General features: G+C 25.0%; 2 protein-coding genes across 2 annotated transcripts in view; one reads left to right on the top strand and one right to left on the bottom strand.

Annotated features, from left to right (window-relative positions):
* Positions 1 to 1,309: 1,309 nt before the first annotated feature.
* On the bottom strand, positions 1,310 to 5,707 carry LOC129988319 (uncharacterized). Its single transcript, XM_056096523.1, has 2 exons — positions 5,563 to 5,707; positions 1,310 to 2,790 (listed from the first exon to the last, which is right to left on the bottom strand). The coding sequence occupies exons 1-2, from the start codon at positions 5,622 to 5,624 to the stop codon at positions 2,403 to 2,405; spliced, it is 450 nt and encodes a 149-aa protein (XP_055952498.1). The 5' UTR covers positions 5,625 to 5,707; the 3' UTR covers positions 1,310 to 2,402.
* Positions 5,708 to 5,785: 78 nt separating this feature from the next.
* LOC129988318 (DNA topoisomerase 3-alpha-like) overlaps positions 5,786 to 21,103 on the top strand; it is a 30,412-nt gene continuing 15,094 nt past the window's right edge. Inside the window, exons 1-14 of the mRNA XM_056096522.1 lie at positions 5,786 to 6,479; positions 9,389 to 9,464; positions 9,586 to 9,694; positions 11,901 to 12,044; positions 14,231 to 14,401; positions 15,345 to 15,445; positions 15,558 to 15,632; positions 16,898 to 17,078; positions 17,236 to 17,342; positions 18,992 to 19,102; positions 19,221 to 19,295; positions 19,604 to 19,654; positions 19,795 to 19,873; positions 20,321 to 20,434. Coding sequence (XP_055952497.1) covers positions 6,130 to 6,479; positions 9,389 to 9,464; positions 9,586 to 9,694; positions 11,901 to 12,044; positions 14,231 to 14,401; positions 15,345 to 15,445; positions 15,558 to 15,632; positions 16,898 to 17,078; positions 17,236 to 17,342; positions 18,992 to 19,102; positions 19,221 to 19,295; positions 19,604 to 19,654; positions 19,795 to 19,873; positions 20,321 to 20,434 — 1,744 coding nt within the window. The 5' untranslated portion in view covers positions 5,786 to 6,129. The remainder of the gene's footprint in view (positions 6,480 to 9,388; positions 9,465 to 9,585; positions 9,695 to 11,900; positions 12,045 to 14,230; positions 14,402 to 15,344; positions 15,446 to 15,557; positions 15,633 to 16,897; positions 17,079 to 17,235; positions 17,343 to 18,991; positions 19,103 to 19,220; positions 19,296 to 19,603; positions 19,655 to 19,794; positions 19,874 to 20,320; positions 20,435 to 21,103) is intronic.

Raw genomic sequence — 21,103 nt, forward strand, 5'->3', positions numbered from 1 at the left:
CATGATTTTATAAAAGTATTAAAAATTATCCCAAAACTTTCCTCTTATCATATGATTAAAATCAATAGAATAAAAAATTTGCTTGATGTAAATATATCAGAAAATAATTCCTTTAATATATTTAAATAGTAATACTAAACTGCCATAGCCCTACTTACAAACTAAATTGGTCTTTGAAAATTCAATTCTTTTTTTTTTTTTTTAATAAATCTTCGACTATTTTAAAGCATACACATGAAATAAAGTTTTAATGTCAAATTTTATATGAGAATTTTTCCCCTGGTCCATGAAGATTCCTTTTAAAAACTTTTAAAGTTATATAATGATACAATATTAATATGATTAATTGCATTGCTAGAAATGCTTTTTCTTCTGTGGTTATACAAGGCCGTATTAAACCCCCTCGGAGCTCTTAAGCAATACATCTTTAAGGTCTTTTCCAACTTCTTTCTACACCAACATTTTTATTGGTCTTAGTTATTTGTATAAATAGTTCTAGGAAGCAAATTAAAATTATGATAATACAAAAAATTTTATTAGAAAGTGCTCTTAAAAGGACTGATTTCAGTATTTTTCCTATAAAAAAATTCCAAGATTTAACTTTAGAACAATTTTTTTTTTAACAGAATAGTTTAAAAAAACTTTTGATTGCAACATAAATACTGCTTAAATATAGAATATATTTTTTTTTTAATATAAAGCAATATATATTTTATAAGCAACATAAAACTTGTAAAAGCCAATGAATTAGGAATATTAGAATAATATTTAAGTCCTTAATCGATACTGGATACAGCTAGAGTGCATAGTTCTTATAAATTAAATGCAACAAGCAAACTAATATAAGAAAAAATATATATATAAGAAAAAAATATATTGACTTTGGTACTTCCCTAGGTATTTGTCTATTTAATAATCCAGTACTAGGTCTACAATATTTCATCATGAAAATGTTAAACAAATTAGATCTGTATAACAATGGCATGTTGAAAATTTATTTAGTTATCAAACTGTTTTGATTTCTTATAAAAAAAGAGCAACTACTTTGTAAATAATGATGTTTCATGTGTTCATGTAAATCAATTTTTATTCTACTATTCCGTATGCATCTCCTTTAATTCGAGCGAAATTCAATCATTGCATGATATTTCTTGGTTCGCATCATCAAAGACATTCAAATACCTCTTGAAATAAAAACTCAATTCTCTTCACTTTTGTATCATGAATTAATACTGATGTGGATGTATTCACTTAAAATGAAGTTTCACAAAAATTTACTTAAAAGTAAACACAAGATTAACAAACAAACTAATTCATCCAGCTTTTATAAATATATATAACAATCCTGAAGTAACAGATAAACTTTCATTATGGTAAAATACAATACTCTAGTCACCTTCAGTGACCAGCTGTTTCAGACTCTCAATATATTTAAAATAATTGGCAAAGTCATGATTATTGTACCAATTTTGCTAATTTTTATTCCATATGAAAGCTTGTAACTGAGACCATCAAGGCTTTACTACTCCCTGCAATTGCAAAATAAATAAAACTGAAAGTCTGCAATCTGAACAATTGGACCAGTTTTGCCAATTAATAGTATTTTCTTTTACAGTGATCAATAAGATGTATTTCTTCAAAATTTATTAACATGATCACGTTAATATAGTTGCTAGAGGTGGATAGTATTAATTACTTTAATTTAATCATGTCAATCCACTTTGATGGTTTACATTTTAAAATAACAAAAGATAATAAGTTATACTTGTACAATAATGATTGAGAATTCTCATTAGTTAACAATATTTCAAAGTGACAATATCAGTTTATTTGCTGAGGCTGAGGCCTCAGTCAAAATATTATTTTGCAATGTTTCAAATTGGAAAGAAAAGAAATAGACAACCACTGTTGATGTAATGATGAATGATAAATAATTAAATCAAACACATTTCCAAAACTACTACAGAGGCTGGAGAACTCAGATGTCAGATTTTTCCCTTACAGGGAATCCACACTGAAGTAGGATTTTATGACCAATGATGATATATCTAGGGATCACGAGCTTTCATATGAAATAAAATATTTCAGATGATTGTTTCATTGATTTTCCTTATTATTTTAAATATATAGATATTGATAATCATTTTTCATGTAAAATATTATTTCTTGTATATGTCACAAATAAGAATAATACTTTTCAAGAAACTTGTTTACAATTAATGACACCTGATAAATTATGAAATGTGTTGCAGAATAAATAAAATAAACAGTTCAATGTCGGGAGTGATATAACAGAGAGATTTTATACTAATTAATGCTGTACAATTGAAATTTCAGAAGTTTGACAAGTAAGAGTGCCACTAGTAGATATAAACTCATTAACATGTTTGCTTCCAAATGTGCTATTTTTCTTTTAATGCTTCAAGTTTCTCTCTTACTACCATAATTTCACCCAGCCTTTTTTCATACTGGGTAGTATCGGCTCTTCTCAGTCTGGCGTTATCAATTTTTGCTCTTAATTCAGCTTCTTCTAATTTATAAGGCATTTCTTTTTCTAAGCCTCGTAGCCAATCATCTAAGTCATTTTCCTCTCTTAATATACAGAAGTATATCATAAATGCAGTCAGGCTTGTAACTATCACAATCGGCTGTACTCTGGGGGTAGAATAGTAATCTTTACCTCTTGCTGTGTATGCAGCTTTCCACTGACCAGCCTCACTAGTAGTGAATTTAATGGGTTCATCTTTCAGCCCACTTTCTGGAACAGTTTTCAATGACCTTCTTTCTGATCTGAAAAAGAAAAAAATATTCATATAAAAACTAGTTCCTAAAAGTCTTAATGTAATCAAAAAAATTAGTAGCCAAGTGCAAGAATCAATGGAGTGTTCTTGAAGTGATGAACACATTACTAAATTATGCAAATCAAAAACTGGTGAGATACACAGACATGCCTGTGCTAATTTACAAAAGAAAGATTTAAGTTATAAAGCTTTATATCAAATCTGAAGCTGCGATATACCATTTTAAAGTCTGCAAAATTAGTATAAGATATTCGCCACAGTTAAATCAGAACGAAAGAAATCTAGAACTTAAATCTGGAAATAGCACCAAATGATACAAAAAAATATCACTGTCCCTAGTTACTTTTGCAAATAATTTTACAATGTATTGAAAACTTCTATTTCTTGTATTTAACTCTTTTTTTATTAAGGATAAAGATCTATCAGATGATTTTCCTCTATTTTTTTATATGAAAATATTAAAATTTTTCTAACTCTGGTAAAATTATCTGTCTTACTTTGAATTTATTTACACACCTAATTATATACCAATTTTATTTGGACATTTACTATTATTTCCTTCCCTATAATAACATAAAGAATACCCGAGATACTCAAGTGATTTTTATTTTCTCATATGCAAAGAAAAAGTATTATAATCATGAAAAAAATTCAACATAGAGATTTCGACAAATCTTTACATTTCAGACCTGTCTGAATATTAATAATAAAGAATTACGCCTAAGTGTAAACATAATAACTCAAAAACACATTTATTATTCAAACTGTAGATATATATTAGATTTTTGATAAAATCTCTGAAAGAAATAATCATTTGTATATGTCTTTTTACAGGTATATAAAAAAAATCTTTAAAAAAATTCTTAATCTTAAATCTTAAAATTAAAATCTTAAAAAAAATCTTGGGTGAATAAAATTTGTTATGTGATCAAAATTATACATTTGTGTCAAATATTGGACACAATTAATATGATGATAGGTGTTCAAAATGCATACTCAGTTTTCTTTAATACATTACTAACCAGCTGTTGTGATGGGACCAAGTTTTGTTAAATATTTTAGGTTACTTTGGTTTAGAGGTTTCTTCAGCAAAATATTTTTAAGCTTTGAATTTTCATAGATATATAACTCATATCATTTCAGAAACTTATACTGTTCTATTTATTAAGCTATGCATTTCTCTATTTTTTTATATCTATATCTTTACACATCCAATTCTGAAAAAGTAACAGTGTACAAAAAAAGCAGCCTCCTTTAAAATTTTTTTGACATTGCTCAGTAAATCTTAATTATCAGTATATAATTTTTTTAAAAAAATTATTAAAAGTATTCTTTATATTGAATGATCATTATACTCAGGATGACAAAATAAGTCACAATTTGCTATCTTGATAATCAACAATGGAGGGGGGGGGGACAAAAAAAGCAGGATGAAATATTGATAGCAACAACGAAAAAAAATTTGAGCTTCATTTCAGCAATAAAATATATTGTGATAAAATAAGTAATTTTTTTTTTTTTTGAATAATCAAAAATACAAAAAAAAAAAGGTTATACATAAAAAAAAAATTGGTATTATTGATTTTTTTTTTTAATTTTAAGCAGCAATAATTTTAGAAATTTTGCTTGTTTTAATTAATTAAGATTTAAAAAAACTGTTCATACATGAACATTTTCATTTTCTAAATTACATATGTGCAAAGTTTGGTTTTTCTAGGTCAAACATCCTGCCCAAGACAGACCTACACACATTCATTTTATTACAAGGTACGATGAAGCACAAAATGCACCATTTTAAGTCAATACACACAGAAGTCAGATGTGTCTTTTAAATGAATAGATACTTATATATATATATATATATATATATATATATATATATATATATATATATATATATATATATATATATATATATATATATATATATATATATATATATTTAAGTATCAGAAAATTCTGCTATTAGACATAAAAATATTGCTAACTAATGAATTCTAATAAAACTTATTCAATTAAAAAAAATTTTATTATCAATTAAAGCAAACAAAACTGCCATATAAAGCAATATTATATTCATTTTTTATAATGTTTCTATAATGCATTAGTATTATTTCTAATCAGATTATAATTTGTAGTAAAATTTATGCTTAATAATAAGTATTATCTTGATAATGGCTTGTAAACAATCTGCCTTAGTGGTAATGCTTTAGTTTGATTCATTATGCTTGCAAATGAAGCTTTCCAAACATTTTAGAATAAAAATAGTTAAAAATATGTTACTTACAAGCTATTTTTCTCCTGGAAAAAAGTAAAGAAAAGTAATATTCAAGAAAAAAATCATATTGTAGCACTCTTATTGAAAATATACATTATATTTGTGGATTAAAGATTAGTTGCATATTTTGAAATTCTAGAGAAAGATCTGTAAAAATTAAAATAAATTTATATTTTAGGGCAATACAAATCAAACATATCAGAATTTTCTTTGTGTGCGTGTCAGTGCAATGAGCATGAGTTTTATGAAGAAATTAATTTTATCTTTAGATTTTAGTTATCAGATGTATAATACTAACTAGAGTAATGCATTGTAAAAAAGGAAAATCGCAATTAAAAAATTAATGATCTAGTTAAACATTAATAGAAAATGTTCTATGATAATATAGTATTTAAATTATTTTCCAAAATTTAAAATCACTGAACTTTTAATATATCTACAATAAAATAAAATAATAGCAAAATAATTAAATTTCCAAATTACCTAATTACATTTTGAACGAAAGAATTCCTTCGAAACAAAGGAAATACAAATCGAAAATGCATCCTTATATAAAAGATGTTATTGACATTCGCGGTTGCGACAATTACGTAATACAAATAAATAAACAAGGTTACAAGTTGAAATGTATTGCCAAGTAGGATTGTAAAACGTAATTTTAAAATGTTATTGAATTTTTTAAATTGTGAACTTTTTAGAAAAATTAATTCAATATTTTAAATATCTCTTTTTAGAAACATAAAGCCACCGATAGGAATGTTGCAAAGATTAAGATATTTAGATCTTCCTTGACCTACCGCTTTTTTTTCCTTTAGGTGAATAGTAATTTTAAGACTGTTTGACAATGCTACAATGTGATTGTGCAGCGCGGTATTTTGTTTACGATTAAAATTGTAATGGATTGCTTTTTCTTGAAATATTCAAAATAACTAAATTATTTACAATGCCTATTCTATTCAAAAGGAAGAAATTTACTATTTCCAAAATGTGAAGAAAACATATATATATATCATATTTATAAAATCAGTAATATAAAATATTTTCATTTTTATGTTTACATTGAAACATCTTATTTGTGTTACTAGCAAAAGAATAACTCATTCCTTTCTTAAGAAAAAAATATTTAATTATGAATCAGTCTTTCTTTACTATAAAAACTATTCAAAATCCAAATCTGAGGAAATGGTTCGAGTGTTAAATGTAGCTGAGAAAAATGATGCTGCTAAAAGCATTGCTGAAATTATGTCTAGAGGTGGGTTTAGGCGGAGAGATGGGCGTTCTGTATACAACAAGATTTATGAATTCAGCTACAATATATTTAATCAAAATTGTCAGATGATAATGACATCTGTATCTGGACATTTGCTAAACTTGGAATTCACTGGAGCATACAGAAGTTGGTAAGTTAAAATTTTACCCATGTTCTTTTGATTTTATCAATATAAAACTGTCTGATTGTTCACAATTTCTCTATTAATTACTTATGCGATGTTGTTTTTAATTAATCATTAAGAAGTATGTCTCAATTTTATTCTAAATTTGCATGGACATCTTTTCTTTTGATGATAAATTTTATTTGTATTGTTGTAGATTTCTAAACATTTAAAAAATTGTAAACTGTCAGTAAAAGTTTCAAAGAGATGGATCGTATGCAATATAAAATATAATTTCACATTTAAGATTTTATTATTATTATTCATATGCTTTGCAGGGTTTACTTTTAACTATTTGTAAATAGCTCATTACCATTTTAATTTGACTTTCAGTCATTAAAAAAATAGCCTGCAAAAGTATACATTTGACGTGAAAATTCTAAATCAGTTTTTGTGTAAATGTGATGAGTATTTAATAAGTAAAAAGTAAAACAATGTTAGATGCAGCATTGTTATGATATTTTACTTCTTATGTTGCATCTAATTCTTTTTATTTGATAGGCTTTTAAATTAGGTAAACTGATTCTAGTTAACTTAGATGATGAATTTTTATCAACAAGCTTAAAATATATTGCTAATTTTTAAGTACATGCTAAATTATAATTTTAAGAGCATTCAGTATTTATGTCTATAATCAGATCCCTGATTTTTATTCATGTTTCACAAAAATGCAAAATATTACAAAATTGAATAATATTTTTTTATTCACATACACCCACTTAAATCATAAAGTCTGCCATGAACAAGTAAAATATGACCTTAATATTAAATTATTCCTTTATAAAAGAGATATGTTGGTCATTTAAAATAATTATAATTTCATAGTGTTGAGAGTAATGTAAGTCTGTATTTTTGGGAAATAGAATGTGGCATGCATCAATCTTTTTCACTCTCAACACAGCCTTTACTTCACTAAAAAAATTCTGTTCAAAACATAAGATTAAACAAAGGAAAAATTAATGCATTAATTTATGAAAAATTAAATTAAATTTAAGATAGTTTACACAATAAATTTCAATTAAATATTTCAAGTTAAGCTATTTTTTTAAATAAATGTATTTCTTCTGAATCAGGAAGATACAGAGATTATAAAGTTTTAATTAAATGATTTTGTTCTAGTCAAGCACATTTAGAGATACAGCTCATAGTTTTAAAATTTCTATGCTAAAGAATTTTAAAAGAAGAAAAAAATGGAAACAACTGGAAAACATAAGGATTTTTCTGAAGAATGTAGTTTGATTTTGTTAGTATATATATTATTTATTAGTATATATTTCAAAAAGAGAAATTATTAAATTTTCATTTTGTGATACAGACATGGTTATTTTTATGTAAAATTACTGCTTTAAAAATGACTAGAACACTGAAAATCAAATGAAGAAGAAATGAACTCATATAGCTTAGAAAATATATATATATTTATCATATATACACATAAAATATTACTGATTACCATTAAGTTGTAAAATGTTGAGACTAGAATTGCAAGCTTCAATATGAATTTTCATTAATTGCAATTAATTTAGTTCATGTAATTTCAGTAGACATTACATGGAAGATTTATTTTTATAATCATTCAGATATCAGTAATGATATCTGAATAATTATAAAAATTAATGTAATGTTAATTAATTAATGTAGTTAATTGCTCTGAAATTTGCTTATGATTACTTTTAGAGAGGAAGGGATGAGGACACACACACACACACACATATATATATATAACTACTTTAAAAAAAATAAGGTAATCCACAAAATGTGAGTCGAACAGAAAAGATCCTTTTCAAAAGAATATAATAGAATCCACATATATGAAGTTTAAAGAGGTTTGAGAAGATTATTGAATCAGGCAATTACTTAAATATTATTGTATTCTTCTGGATGGAAAAATGGAATGTTGTCCTTCATTGCATTCTATTTTTTCATGGCTGTATTTAGGCTGGTCAGTCTTGATCATTCACTCGAAGTTCATTCCAACTCCTTAGGTGAATACCTTATATGCCACAAATTTCCCCTCAATGCATTTCAAACTCTGCTTTCACTTTCAATAAAGCACTGAATCCAAATAGATTGATAAGATATCAGTATGAGCTGGGTATGAAATATTCCAGTCATGCTATACCAAAATTGACGAGGGTTTTTTTTATGGACAATAGATTTTGGAGTGATAGTACCTCATTAATATGAATGTATGGTGATTATAAATTATAGGACAGTCAGCTTTGGTTATGTGTATAATCAACTTTAGAGATAATAATAATAAAAAAAAATGAATTTGAAGTGGATTTAATGTAAAAAATGGAAAACATGGCATAATAAGAATTAATTGCAATCATATGAAATAAAAAAAGGGAGAAAAGAATATTCTAAATTTCATTTTGATAGTGTTTTATTTTGCAAAATTGTCTTTTTTTAAGGAGTTTTATCAGAAAAATGCAATTTAGACTTAAAAAGTATAAAATTATATCATCTATAAAAACCAGATAATTAAAGAATTGTTTAATTTTGTATAAATTATAACAATAAAAAATACAAAGTGATAAGATATAATCCAAAATATTACTTTTCTTCTTTATAAGTATAAAAAAAATAATTCTTCATATTACTTGATGTTCCTTATTTTTAAACGGAAATGAATCAAAATGCTATGTATTCAAGCTTGTTATAAAATGGATTAGAAATAAAATGTATAGTTATTGTGTTTTAAATTGCAAATAATTTTATACAGATATGTAGCATATAATTTTTTATACTATTTCTGTTTGAAAGACTTTTTTTTTTTTTTTTTTTTTTTTTTTTTTTTTGTAGATGCCTAGATAAGTTCTTTTTTATTCACATTTTTTAATTAGTGTTAAAAAAATGTTTGTTTTTTTTAGGCAAATATGCAACCCTGTTGTTCTCTTTGAAGCTCCAGTAGTGACTGAATGTTTGCCAGATTACCAAGGAATCAAAGTATATAATTCTTGATAATGTGAAATATTTGTTCTTTAATATCTCTCAACTATCTAGTATTCAGTATATTGTTAATCATTTCTTATCTTTAAGCAGTAAGTTATATTTATTATTATTTTAGCAAACTTTAGAAGCAGAAGTGAGAAGCTGTCAATATCTTATAATTTGGACTGATGGTGACAGGGAAGGAGAAAATATTGGATTTGAAATCATTGAAGTCTGCAAAAAAAGTAAACTTTTATTTTATCCTGTTTTATTTTTATGAAGCTTCTTTTAGAAGACTTTTGAAGTAAAGCATCTTTAGCTAGATTTAGGGAAAAGAAAAAAAATAGGAAAAATAAATGATGAAAATCAAAGTGAGAGTGAGAAAAAATTGTACTTTTATACTGTTTGTTTTGATACAGTTGTGTTAATTAGCAGCGAGTGAAAGAAGTTATAGTATATGATGTACAATATGTATTTAAATGTTTATCCATTAGCTTAGTAGTAATGACAATAGGGTGAAACTTAAATAAACATTTTGCTTACTTTTTAATTTGATTTATATGTTTTTGAAAAAATTTAACTTTTGGATTTTGTTTAGCCATAATTTAAAAGAAAAATGGTAGCAGATGAACAGGAACCCTTTCCCTTCACCTGTTCTTGCCACTAGGAAAGATCTTTGATCCCTATAAATCAACTGTTAACTATTATTTCCTTTTCTTATTACAATTTAACTTATCTATCATTTGTATCATTATGAATGTAAATAATATTTACAAGATAATTACAGACTCATTAAAAGCATAACTGGAATCCTAATAGTTTAGTGGTAAAGCATATGTAACAGATTGTGAACATAGGTAAAGAATTGCTTGAACAGCATCCATGCCATTCCTAAGATAAAGGAACTCCTATTGTATAGGATTATGGCATTAAGAACAAAAGGGGCAGGTTAACACAGAAGGGACTGGAAAAGAATATAATTGAAAATATGAATTATGTTCTTAAATAAATAAACTGTGCTTGTTAAAACAAATTTGTTCACTTGATATAAGCTTCACATATAGATTTCAATTTGAAATGTTTATACAACATCTTTATTAGAAGTTTCACTTCAATTCTATGCTTAAAAGTTGACCCTTAGATTATTACCCACTTCTTTGTCTCCACTTTAAATGCTCTGATGGGAGAATTATTTTAATGGAAAAAAATAAGGAAAAAAAGCTACTTTGCTTACATGTAGGGGTGGTAGAAGTTTCACCCTTTGGAGCAATGGTTCCGAACCCAAATTCCATTAACAATTTCTTTGAATGCATGGCACTAATGCACATTAAATCTGACATTATGTCTCAAATGGCTAGTATGTTGTGCAACTTTGGAAAGAGGGATGCCAGCTGAGGTGTAATACTTCAAAAATTTGCATATTGCATCCAAATTTGTATTTAATGCAACTAAATGCTGTGTTTAGGGACTCAACTTCTTTAAAAAAAAGAATATTTGCATTTTAATGAAAATGAAGAGATCATCAATTCATATTGTGGAGAATATAATTCTTCTTTGATTTGTTATAATTTTATTATTTGTTAATGCATTTTAAATTCATGTGATTTACTGATTTTATTTTACTTTAATTCTAAATATCTCATTGAAATGGTTATTTTATGTTTTAGTTTTAAACTATAAATGCTAATCTAACTTCTTATAGCATATTTGTAATCTTTAAAATATATTGGCAATTTTGTTAAAAATTTATAAAAGAATCTTTGAATAATTATTTTTTAGGATAGTTTGCTAAATATTTACTAATTTACCAGATAATTACTATTTCATAATTTTTTTAAAATATTTTATCAGGTTTTATTTTATTTAGATTTTTTTTTTTTTTTTTTCTTTTCCATTTCTAGAGGGAATTGATTTTTAAACCACTCAAATAAACTCATTGCACATATGAATATTAATGTTATGCAGAAATTTTCATTGCTTTTGAGACTATAGATATAAAATTTATTTTTAATTTTTTTTATCTGATTTGTCACAATTAGCCATTTTTTTTAAATTTTTATATATAAGACATTTATGTATACTTTCATTTAATTTTTTGTCATACTGAACTTTATTATATAATAAAAGTGTATTTCTCAATTTACAAAGAAGATTTGCTGTAAAAAAAAAAATCAGTTTATACTTGTGAAACATGAAGATATGGGAGAAAAAGTCATGCCGACTTTATTACCATATATATTTTTTAAATTAATTTAATATAAGGATATGCAATATAAATGTTTAAAAATTAATTATATGGTTATTAATCATATGTTGTTTTAGAATTATTGGGGAAAATTTAAAAAAAAGATTTTTTAATCATGTTATAATTTGATTATTCATTTAAAAATAAATCATGAAAAAGTTTTTATTTTTTTATAAATGTTTTTTTCTTTCCTTTACTTTCTTTAGTAAAACCAAATATAAAAGTATATAGAGCTAGATTTTCTGAGATAACACCTCAGGCAATTTCTCGAGCTTGTGCTAATCTTGTTCCTCCTGATCAGCGTATGAGTGATGCTGTAAATGTTCGCAGAGAACTTGATCTTAGAATTGGTAAGATTTATTCTGTTTTATTTAATACTCTGCTTTTTAAACAAGAATTAATGGTATTGTATCTAATATATGGATTAGGATATATGTTTTAAATTCAGATCTATCTTAGTAATTAATCACACTTCTCTTTATAAATTTAGAATTTTTACACTTGATTTAAACAAAATCTCAGAAATAAATATATTGTGAATAATGCATAATGTATCTTTATGTACTGAATCCATTTATTTTCATCTTAAAAATATTTTTTAACTGTTTAAATTCAAATTCAAAAAACACCTTTAACTTCAGTGTTATGCTGATATCTGTTCTTTCTTATGTTTTCAGGACTTAACTTTAACTATCCAATGTTAAGCTGCAATGTTGTGTGAAAATCATGCACTTGAAATTTTTGCTTGCTCAGCAATATTTTGATAAAAAAAATATCTCGAACATGTGTATAAAACCTTTGAATGCGTTCTCACTGTCTTTCTTTTAGACATCTGCATCACTCTTGTGAGTGTGTCACTCAAATTCCTGGCTATGGTTTAATGAAAAACTTTTAAAAGTCACTAAAAGATGAGCACTTTACCTAATAATGAAAAAAATGAATATGATTCTATTTTAAAAATACTTTTCTTCTGCTTGTTTACCAAAAGAAATCTACATACATGTACGCATTAGGTTAAATGCTATTCTGGCTTGTTTTATTTTAGCAACTTACACTATTATTGGAACATTGCTGAGTGACACAAGTAATTAACATTGTCTGAATTTTATATTTCAAGAGTTATGTGTTTGTGTTGCATATGAAATGCATTTTTTTTTCTTGCATACATAGCTTTAAATAAGTTATTGTTTGATATTCCATTTTTTTAAAAAATAATTTAAATTATTTACTCAGTTTACTAGCATTTTTGCAGACTGGCAAAGTTTAGTCTTGTAAATGAGATATCATAGGATTATACTTTTAAAAGAAAAATATTCTATTAAACATTATTGATGCTCAGAAATTAATTTATTCATAAAAATAAGTAACACCTATTCTTTTTTAACTGATATACATTGAGCTTATAATCAAAACGAATAATTCCCCGAGCTCTAAACAAATAAGTTAGTGTGAAGTAAAAATATTCAATTTTAAGTTAATTGAAATATTCAAAATCTAATTCAGTTATTTAATATGGATGGAATGCAGAATGATGAAAACATTAAGGTTACAGTTTCATTGAAAAATCTGTTATACAGACGATAATATATCATGTTAACTAGGGAATATAAATAAATTTAAATTACGAAATTTTGGAACTTTTTAAAAAATATATCGATAGAGGCATTTCTCATATATGTATTTACAGCTGGCGGGTTTTAAAAGACGTATGATCCCATATGTATATGATAAACATTTTTTTTTTTAATTTTCTGTTTGGATGTTTGTTAAAAAATGTCTTTTATGTAAATTTTATTATTGAATTTCAAAATTTAATATTATATACATATTTTAAATTTAATATTGTTTTTAATACAAACAATAATACATTTCATTTATGTCAGCAATAATCTCCTTCAAGCAAAAATATTGCAATAAAATAACTTGCTATTGTTGTTAATGTAGTTGATATGAAAATATATACAAAAGTTAGTCTCTTATGCTAAAGTCGCACATCACATTTTTGAAGAGATATGTTTGCTTATTTGGAAAATTCAACATAAGTTATTGCTATATTAATGAAAAACTAGCATGCATGCACTCATCTAGCTAACTAAAAAAAATACCTTATAAATATTAATGCCTTTAGTAAATTTGTTCAAAATGACAATTATCTTGAATTATTTCATTTTACTGTTATATTTTATCTAATTTTGTAAAATAACAACAACAACAAGAACTATAACACTCTCCTTTTATCAAATTTAAATAAGGTTACAAAATCTTTGATCAGGAGAAAATATGTATAATTTTTTTTTTCTTTTGAAGATTAAATAGTTTTAAAAAAATGATGGATATATTTATTATAATGGAATGGATGGTATTGCATTAAGGATACAGAATTGTATTTTCATATAATCAATATTTGTCAAAATGAGATGGGCACAGTAATTGATAAGGACAAAAATTAAAGATTATATATATTTAAATTATATGATAGGTTTTAAAAACTTAAGATTAATATCCAGAAGTGACTTTATTATCTATTCAATTACAGGAGCTGCATTCACCAGGTTTCAGACTTTAAGGTTGAAAAAAGTCTTTCCTGATATTCTTGCCAACCAGCTAATTAGTTATGGTAGTTGCCAATTTCCTACATTAGGTTTTGTTGTGGAAAGATATAAACAAGTTCAAGCATTTATACCAGAAGCATTTTGGAAACTTAGAGGTAGTATTCTATTAAGTTTGTCCCCTACTTTTCATTCCAGTTTATATTTGTTCTTTTTTTATCATACAGATTTTAGAAAGATATTTATATTTTTATGTAATAATAAAAATTGGTAACAGTGACATTTTATAAGATACAGCACAAAGTAAAATATAAATGCCTAAGCACAACAAGAAAAGAACGTGGACAACAAAAAACCATAATTATCATAGATTGGAATTTTAATTAATGTTAACTATTTGCTGTACATGTAAGCACAAGATTATAAAATTAGTGGCAGGAACTTTCTAAAAGCATTTAAATTAGTGTTGCTACTGCTGAAGTATGTAAAATTCCAAGTGTCTTTTAAAGTGTTTGCTTTGCTGTTATTATAATGTATGACTGCATATAATGGTTTTTTTAAATATTAAATGTTATTTCTCACATATATTCAAGATTGAAATAATGTTCCATTTTCTTGATATTTATAATGCTTCTGAATTAATATTTGAAATTATGTTCTATGAAAATTGCTAACTTTGTTACATTCTTTAACTATTTGATTTGATTCAGAAATGCCTTTCCACATTGTTAAATTATAATCTTCTGATTCAGCTAAAACCATGTTTATTTTAAGTAGTGATCATTTTCCTATTAATTGTCCTAGAATAGTTCATGTGTATAAATTTTTGTCTATGTAATAGTTTAGTCACTGTTATTTTTTTCTAGGGAATCAGAATTATAAGGCATAACAAACTCAAATTATTTAGTTTAATAACAATATTTTTATTGCTAAATAAAAATATATTTATTATTATTAAATGTATATGTATTATTATTAAAATATAAGTAATTTTATATATGTATATGTTATGTAAATGTATATTTATTATTATTGAAATATAAATAATAAAAAAAATGTTTTTGCTAATTGACTTGCCTACATCTGTTTTGATTGATATAGTGACACATAAAAGAGAAGATGTTACAACAGATTTTAGTTGGAAACGTGGTAGGTTATTTGACCACTCAGCATGCCTTGCTCTCTATCAGCTTTGCCTAGAGGTGGGTGAATTCACATTCAATACGACATTATTTAAAATATTGTACACACTTCCATTCAGTATTTTCATACATTTTTAAATAAATCTTTTCTTTTTCACCATTTTACTTGAAGAAACCAACAGCAAAAGTGATTGATATTAAAAGTCGTAACAAGAGCAAATGGCGGCCTCAACCTTTGGATACAGTTGTAAGTATTTTGTGTATGTGTGTTCAATATCATACACCATTTTATTGCTAACAAAAGAATATGTAATTTCTAAATGAAGTTATTATTTTTTTTTTTTAACACATTGGATGTGGTTGTATTTTGTTACTTAGGTGTGAAGCAACATAAATTTACTCAATACGTACTTTTAAGTGAAACTGCACTCCAATAACAGATACTGTGAAAAATGTAAAAGCACGTTTCTTGCATGTAATATGTTAAAATCAGTTTCTTTCATACAAATTAGAATTTTTTTAAAAAGAATTCAAATTAGAGTTAAGATGGGTTTATAAAAATAAAAGTATTAAGTTTTCCTTCTAATTAATTTTTTTGTAAAAGACTTGAATTATGCCATTCATTCAACATATAAGTTATTTCTGCTGTCAAATATAAATATTGTAATCATAAAATATTATTCTCTCTCTCCTTGAATGTATTATTTCTTATGACTAAATATACCAACGAATTCCCTGAAATTGCCATCATGTGAATGAACTCCCAATAAATGATTAGTAATATATTCTAATAAGATTGGGGAAAAAAAATTATTTTTCTGGTTTTACTACTTAAAGGTTTGATTTTCCTTACTATATAATTAAATGAAATGAATGCTTTTGTTTTTGAACGTGTTATCTCTTTCAATAATCAATATTGAAGATGTTTATGGATTCGATGAAAATTTTATTTCCAATTATAATGTCTTTGACTGATTTAATTTTAGATTATAAATTTAAGAATACAAGAATAGATTGTGTAAGTGATACATAAACTAATTAGTTAAATGGTTGGTTTATTAAAAGAGCTGCTAGCATTAAAAAAATTGTCAGTATTAACTTTGCATTGAAAATAATGCCAGAATAATTACAGCTGAATTAATACAGAACGTAAAATTACAGTATAATTAACAATACTGAAATTTACTGTGAGTGTGCCAATTTTCCAAATCTAAAGAATAACTATATTTTATCTCGGAATCTTACTTTGAACTTTTCTGGCTTACTTTGCTGTGTTTTGCCTTTAAACTAAATCAAAATTTGGTTTAATAAAAATAATCTTTATTTATAGAATTGGTAAAATCATGAATAATTTTAAGTAACTGGTTAACTTTTCTTCCTTTTTTTTTTTTTTTTTTTTTTTGTAAATTACATAAAGGTACATGTATATCTCTAGTAGAGATTATTTTCTTTCAAATAATATCTTATAAAAGCATATGTATGTATTAAAAAAAACAATCTTTTTTTCTGCAGGAATTTGAAAAATTAGCCTCACGGAAACTTCGTATTAATGCTAAAGAAGCAATGACTATAGCTGAAAAACTGTATACCAAAGGTTTTATCAGTTATCCCAGAACAGAGACTAATATTTTTCCTAAAGAGCTAAATCTTGTATCATTGGTTGAGCAACAGCGAGAAGATCCTAATTGGGGAGGTAAGTCTTTCATTATATTTTTCATAATGTTCAATTATTAATTGGTTTATCTTTTGTTTAATCGCTCTCCATGCACACAATTTTGATATGAGATATTGTTATTTTACTCTTTTGTTAAAAAGTATAATCCTTTCATTTTATATCATGCATTTTTCAGCTTTTGCAGAACGTGTATTACAGTGGGGTCCTAATCCTTGCCAAGGAAATAAAACTGATAATGCACATCCACCTATTCATCCTACAAAATATATCAACACTTTACAGGTTTGAATTCTTTTATACTCTGTTTACAACTTAAAATAAAAATTTATAACATTACTAATAGCATGTTGTCTGAAATAGAGCTAAACATTTTTGCTTAAAATACATTCCCTGCAAAATTTGTAATTTTAATTTATTGCTTTGATTTGCTTTTCAGTAATTGTAAAAATTATCTTGCACAAAGAAGTATAATATGTGAAATATGTATGACATTATTTTGTGATGTCAATTTCTGTTAAAGGATATGAAATCTTGCTTTTTCATAAATTTCTTAGTACCACAATTGCTTTACATCCTGTTTGTATGTGTTTTGCATAATTCTACTCAGAGATTATCAGATTTAATCTGGTGTTTTTAGAGTAGCAAAATAAATTTAAATATAAAAACTAGAAACTGAAATTTATAAATTGTGTGCAATGTAATTCAAAATAATTCAATTCAATGTAATTCAAAAAGAAAGAAAATGATAAAAAAAAAAGTAAGAAGGCGAAAACTACATACCAGATCATAACCAAATTTTGTATGAATGTTATAGAATAGATAACATTCTATTCCAGACGATTCCATTCCAACAGATAGATGTTATAAATTAATATTTTATTATATTCTATGGAGGATCTCTGTAATCTGAAGTTAATTTAGGTATTTTCAATGAATAAAATATTCTATCATTCTAGATTTTTATTTTAAATAGCATTTTAAGTAATTGTTTATTATATTTGTAAATTAAATATCTATTATCATATATTTAAAAATACTTTTATTTTTTAAATATATAATACATTCACACATAATTAAATGCATTTAAATGAGAATGAATTTTAGCAGATGAAAATACTCCAGCCTGTATGGACAGTCAGTATTTGTCAGTCCCAGCCTGTGGGAATATTTCCTTCTACAAACATTTGTCCTGAAGGGATTAATTAGTCGAGCCAACTTAATTTATTAAAATTTAAAATGTGGCATTCATTTTCCAAAACTAATGGGTTTTTTTTTAATAATAATGGATATTGTAACACTATGCCCCACTATTGGGAAAGTGTTACATTATAATTGCAATAATTATTATTCCAGAAGGGCTTTTATTAAAATTCATTTGGTTAGAAATATACAGATCTCTATTGATTTCTAAATGTAATTAAAAATATAATAACACATTTGATAAATTGATGTATAATTAAATTGCTGCTTTTAATTGTGAAGGATGCTGACTGCAGTTTTCATATTATCTAATAATACTGAAGTCAAAATTTTGGAAAAATTTTTAATTGGTCAAATTATAATTTTAGCATGGTGCCTCATTTCATTCTGCTACACTGTACCACATCTGACAAAGCTTGTAGCTAAATTTTTTATGATTACATAATGTGAATTTAGATTATACATTTTAATTTAACAGAACTGAGCTTTACTACTTAAATATTGATTTTTATGAACTAAACAATGTCCTTAGTATTAAAGAGATATTTTTTTTTATTTTTAATATACAAAAATACAGATTTTTCTAATAGAAATGTAACTAATAGTGCAAATTTTTCCAAAATGGAATTCTAAAGAATATGACTGGCAAGATTTTAAATAAGATTCACTATACATCATGTTATCAATACTGTGTCTAAAAATTAAAAAATAAAGGATTTTTGAAATTTCAGGGCAAGGATAAAGTTGTTTATGAACTTGTAGTTCGACACTTCTTGGCATGTGTGTCGAAAGATGCTGAAGGCAAAGAAACCACGGTTGAAATAGATGTAAATGATGAAAGAGTATGTATTAATAATAACAATGATAAAGACATTTACTTCCATTTGGTTAGAAAGGATATGATAAAATATTGATTAATAATTGTAAAATATTGATTAATAAATTTGTTTAAATTTTCAGTTTGCTGTTAATGGCCTGATGATTATTGCTCGGAATTATTTAGATGTTTATCCTTATGATCGGTGGAATGCTAAGGTATTTGATTCAGCTTTTGCTTATTCACTATTTGAACACAACTTAATTTTGAATTTTGTTTTATGGAAAAAAAAAACCAAAAAAAACCCTGGGAATTCAGTTGTTTTAATTATAATTATTTCTGGTTTTAATTTGTTTAATTTCAATTTAGATTATATGTATAATTATACTTTAGGTGAAATTTAAAACTGAATGGATGCTTTTTAAAAAATTATAATTTCTTATTTTCTATTTAAAAACACTGTTAAGGGTGTGATATATTTTTAAAATAAAAATTGCTTACTAATACTTGTCAAATTTTATTGTAGATAATTGGTGAATATTCATTAAATGAATCCTTTGAACCAACAGCAATTGAAGTAAGTAGTTGCTTTGTTATTTTTTTTTTATTTATATCAGTAATATAATATCAATTATCAATACAATTTTTAAATGTAGTATTACTTCAAGACATTATTTTTTAAATAACTCTTATATTTAATTTGTAATTTCTGCCTAGATGGATGAAGGCGAAACCACTGCACCCAACTTGTTAACTGAAGCTGATCTAATTGGTCTTATGGAAAAACATGGAATAGGTTTGCATTAGTATTTACTGTTGATTTTATTCTGGTATTTTTAATATGAGCATAAAATTTATTAATTATGAGTGAATTTTATTACAAATATAAAAATTTGCATAGTTTAAAGTTTTGGTGTATTTTAAACTGATTTAATGATCTTGTATTCCTCTTTTTTAATCAAATTTTATAAAATATTTCTATTTAACTTCTTTATTTGTCATATTTTCAAAAATTCTTCAATAGTGATTGATTATTTGTTTATTGTTTTATAATTATTTACTATATATATTTAAAAGTTATTTAGGAATTTTATGTACATGTTATGTTTCTAAGTATATATTTGTTTCTCTGCTGGTTCAGAAATATTTGATTTGTGATATTTTTAGATGAAATTAGTATTTGTATTGGGTTGATAAGTGTTATCTTTTATTTCTTTCAAATTTTATTTTTATGAATGTATAGGGACTGATGCAACTCATGCAGAACACATAGAAACAATAAAATCTCGACTCTATGTTGGTGTTAATGAGAATGGACGTTTCATTCCTGGTGAACTTGGGATGGGATTAGTTGAAGGTAGAATTTATGCTGCTTTGATTTTTTTTTTTCCCTCTGTTATTTCAAATATCTTCTATTATTTGCAAAATATTAATAATAGGGCCAAATAAGAATTAGCATTTTGAAACCATGATATAAGATTTCTATAAATATGTAAATGTAATATGAATTAAATAGGAAATTATATACATGGACCATGTTTGACATAAAATATGAAAGTCATATTTTGAAAATGGATGGTATTCATAGTTTTTTAAACTGTCTTTTATTGCTTATAGCTGCTGCATTTTTTTTCTGTCCCTTCAAAAAGCAGTTACATTGTTGTAAAAATAAGATATATTTTAATATTCAATCAAACTCTGAAATATCATTTAAATTACAACTTTTTCAGCCAGATGACATTTTATATAATGTGAAAAAAAACAAAAACGCTTTATTAATTATATGTTATCCAGTTACTACGGCTATTGAGTTTTGTAAAAGATTTCCAAAAAAATATCTTGATGGCATTAAAATTCCTTATTTGAAAAGCTATTATATTAGTTCTTTCAATCAGCTGTAAAGAATCAGAATGTGTTCTCAAATTAAATTTTTCAACAAAATTCATAAAATTTGTTATGTCTACCAAATAAAAACTTCTCTTTGATAAATGTTAGATTCTGCAACTTTGGCTTTTCTTATTATTAT

This window comes from Argiope bruennichi, chromosome 10 (assembly GCF_947563725.1).
Source record: "Argiope bruennichi chromosome 10, qqArgBrue1.1, whole genome shotgun sequence".
In the NCBI taxonomy this organism is placed as follows: Eukaryota; Metazoa; Arthropoda; class Arachnida; order Araneae; family Araneidae; genus Argiope; species Argiope bruennichi.

What these genes read in the sequence shown, in the direction of transcription:
- LOC129988319 (XM_056096523.1), bottom strand. Translation starts at nt 5,624, where the DNA reads ATGCATTTTCGATTTGTATTTCCTTTGTTTCGAAGGAATTCTTTCGTT. An exon ending in TTCGTTCAAAATGTAATTAG is followed by an intron (nt 2,791 to 5,562) that starts GTAATTTGGAAA and finishes TTTCTTTTTCAG; the next exon opens with ATCAGAAAGAAGGTCATTGA.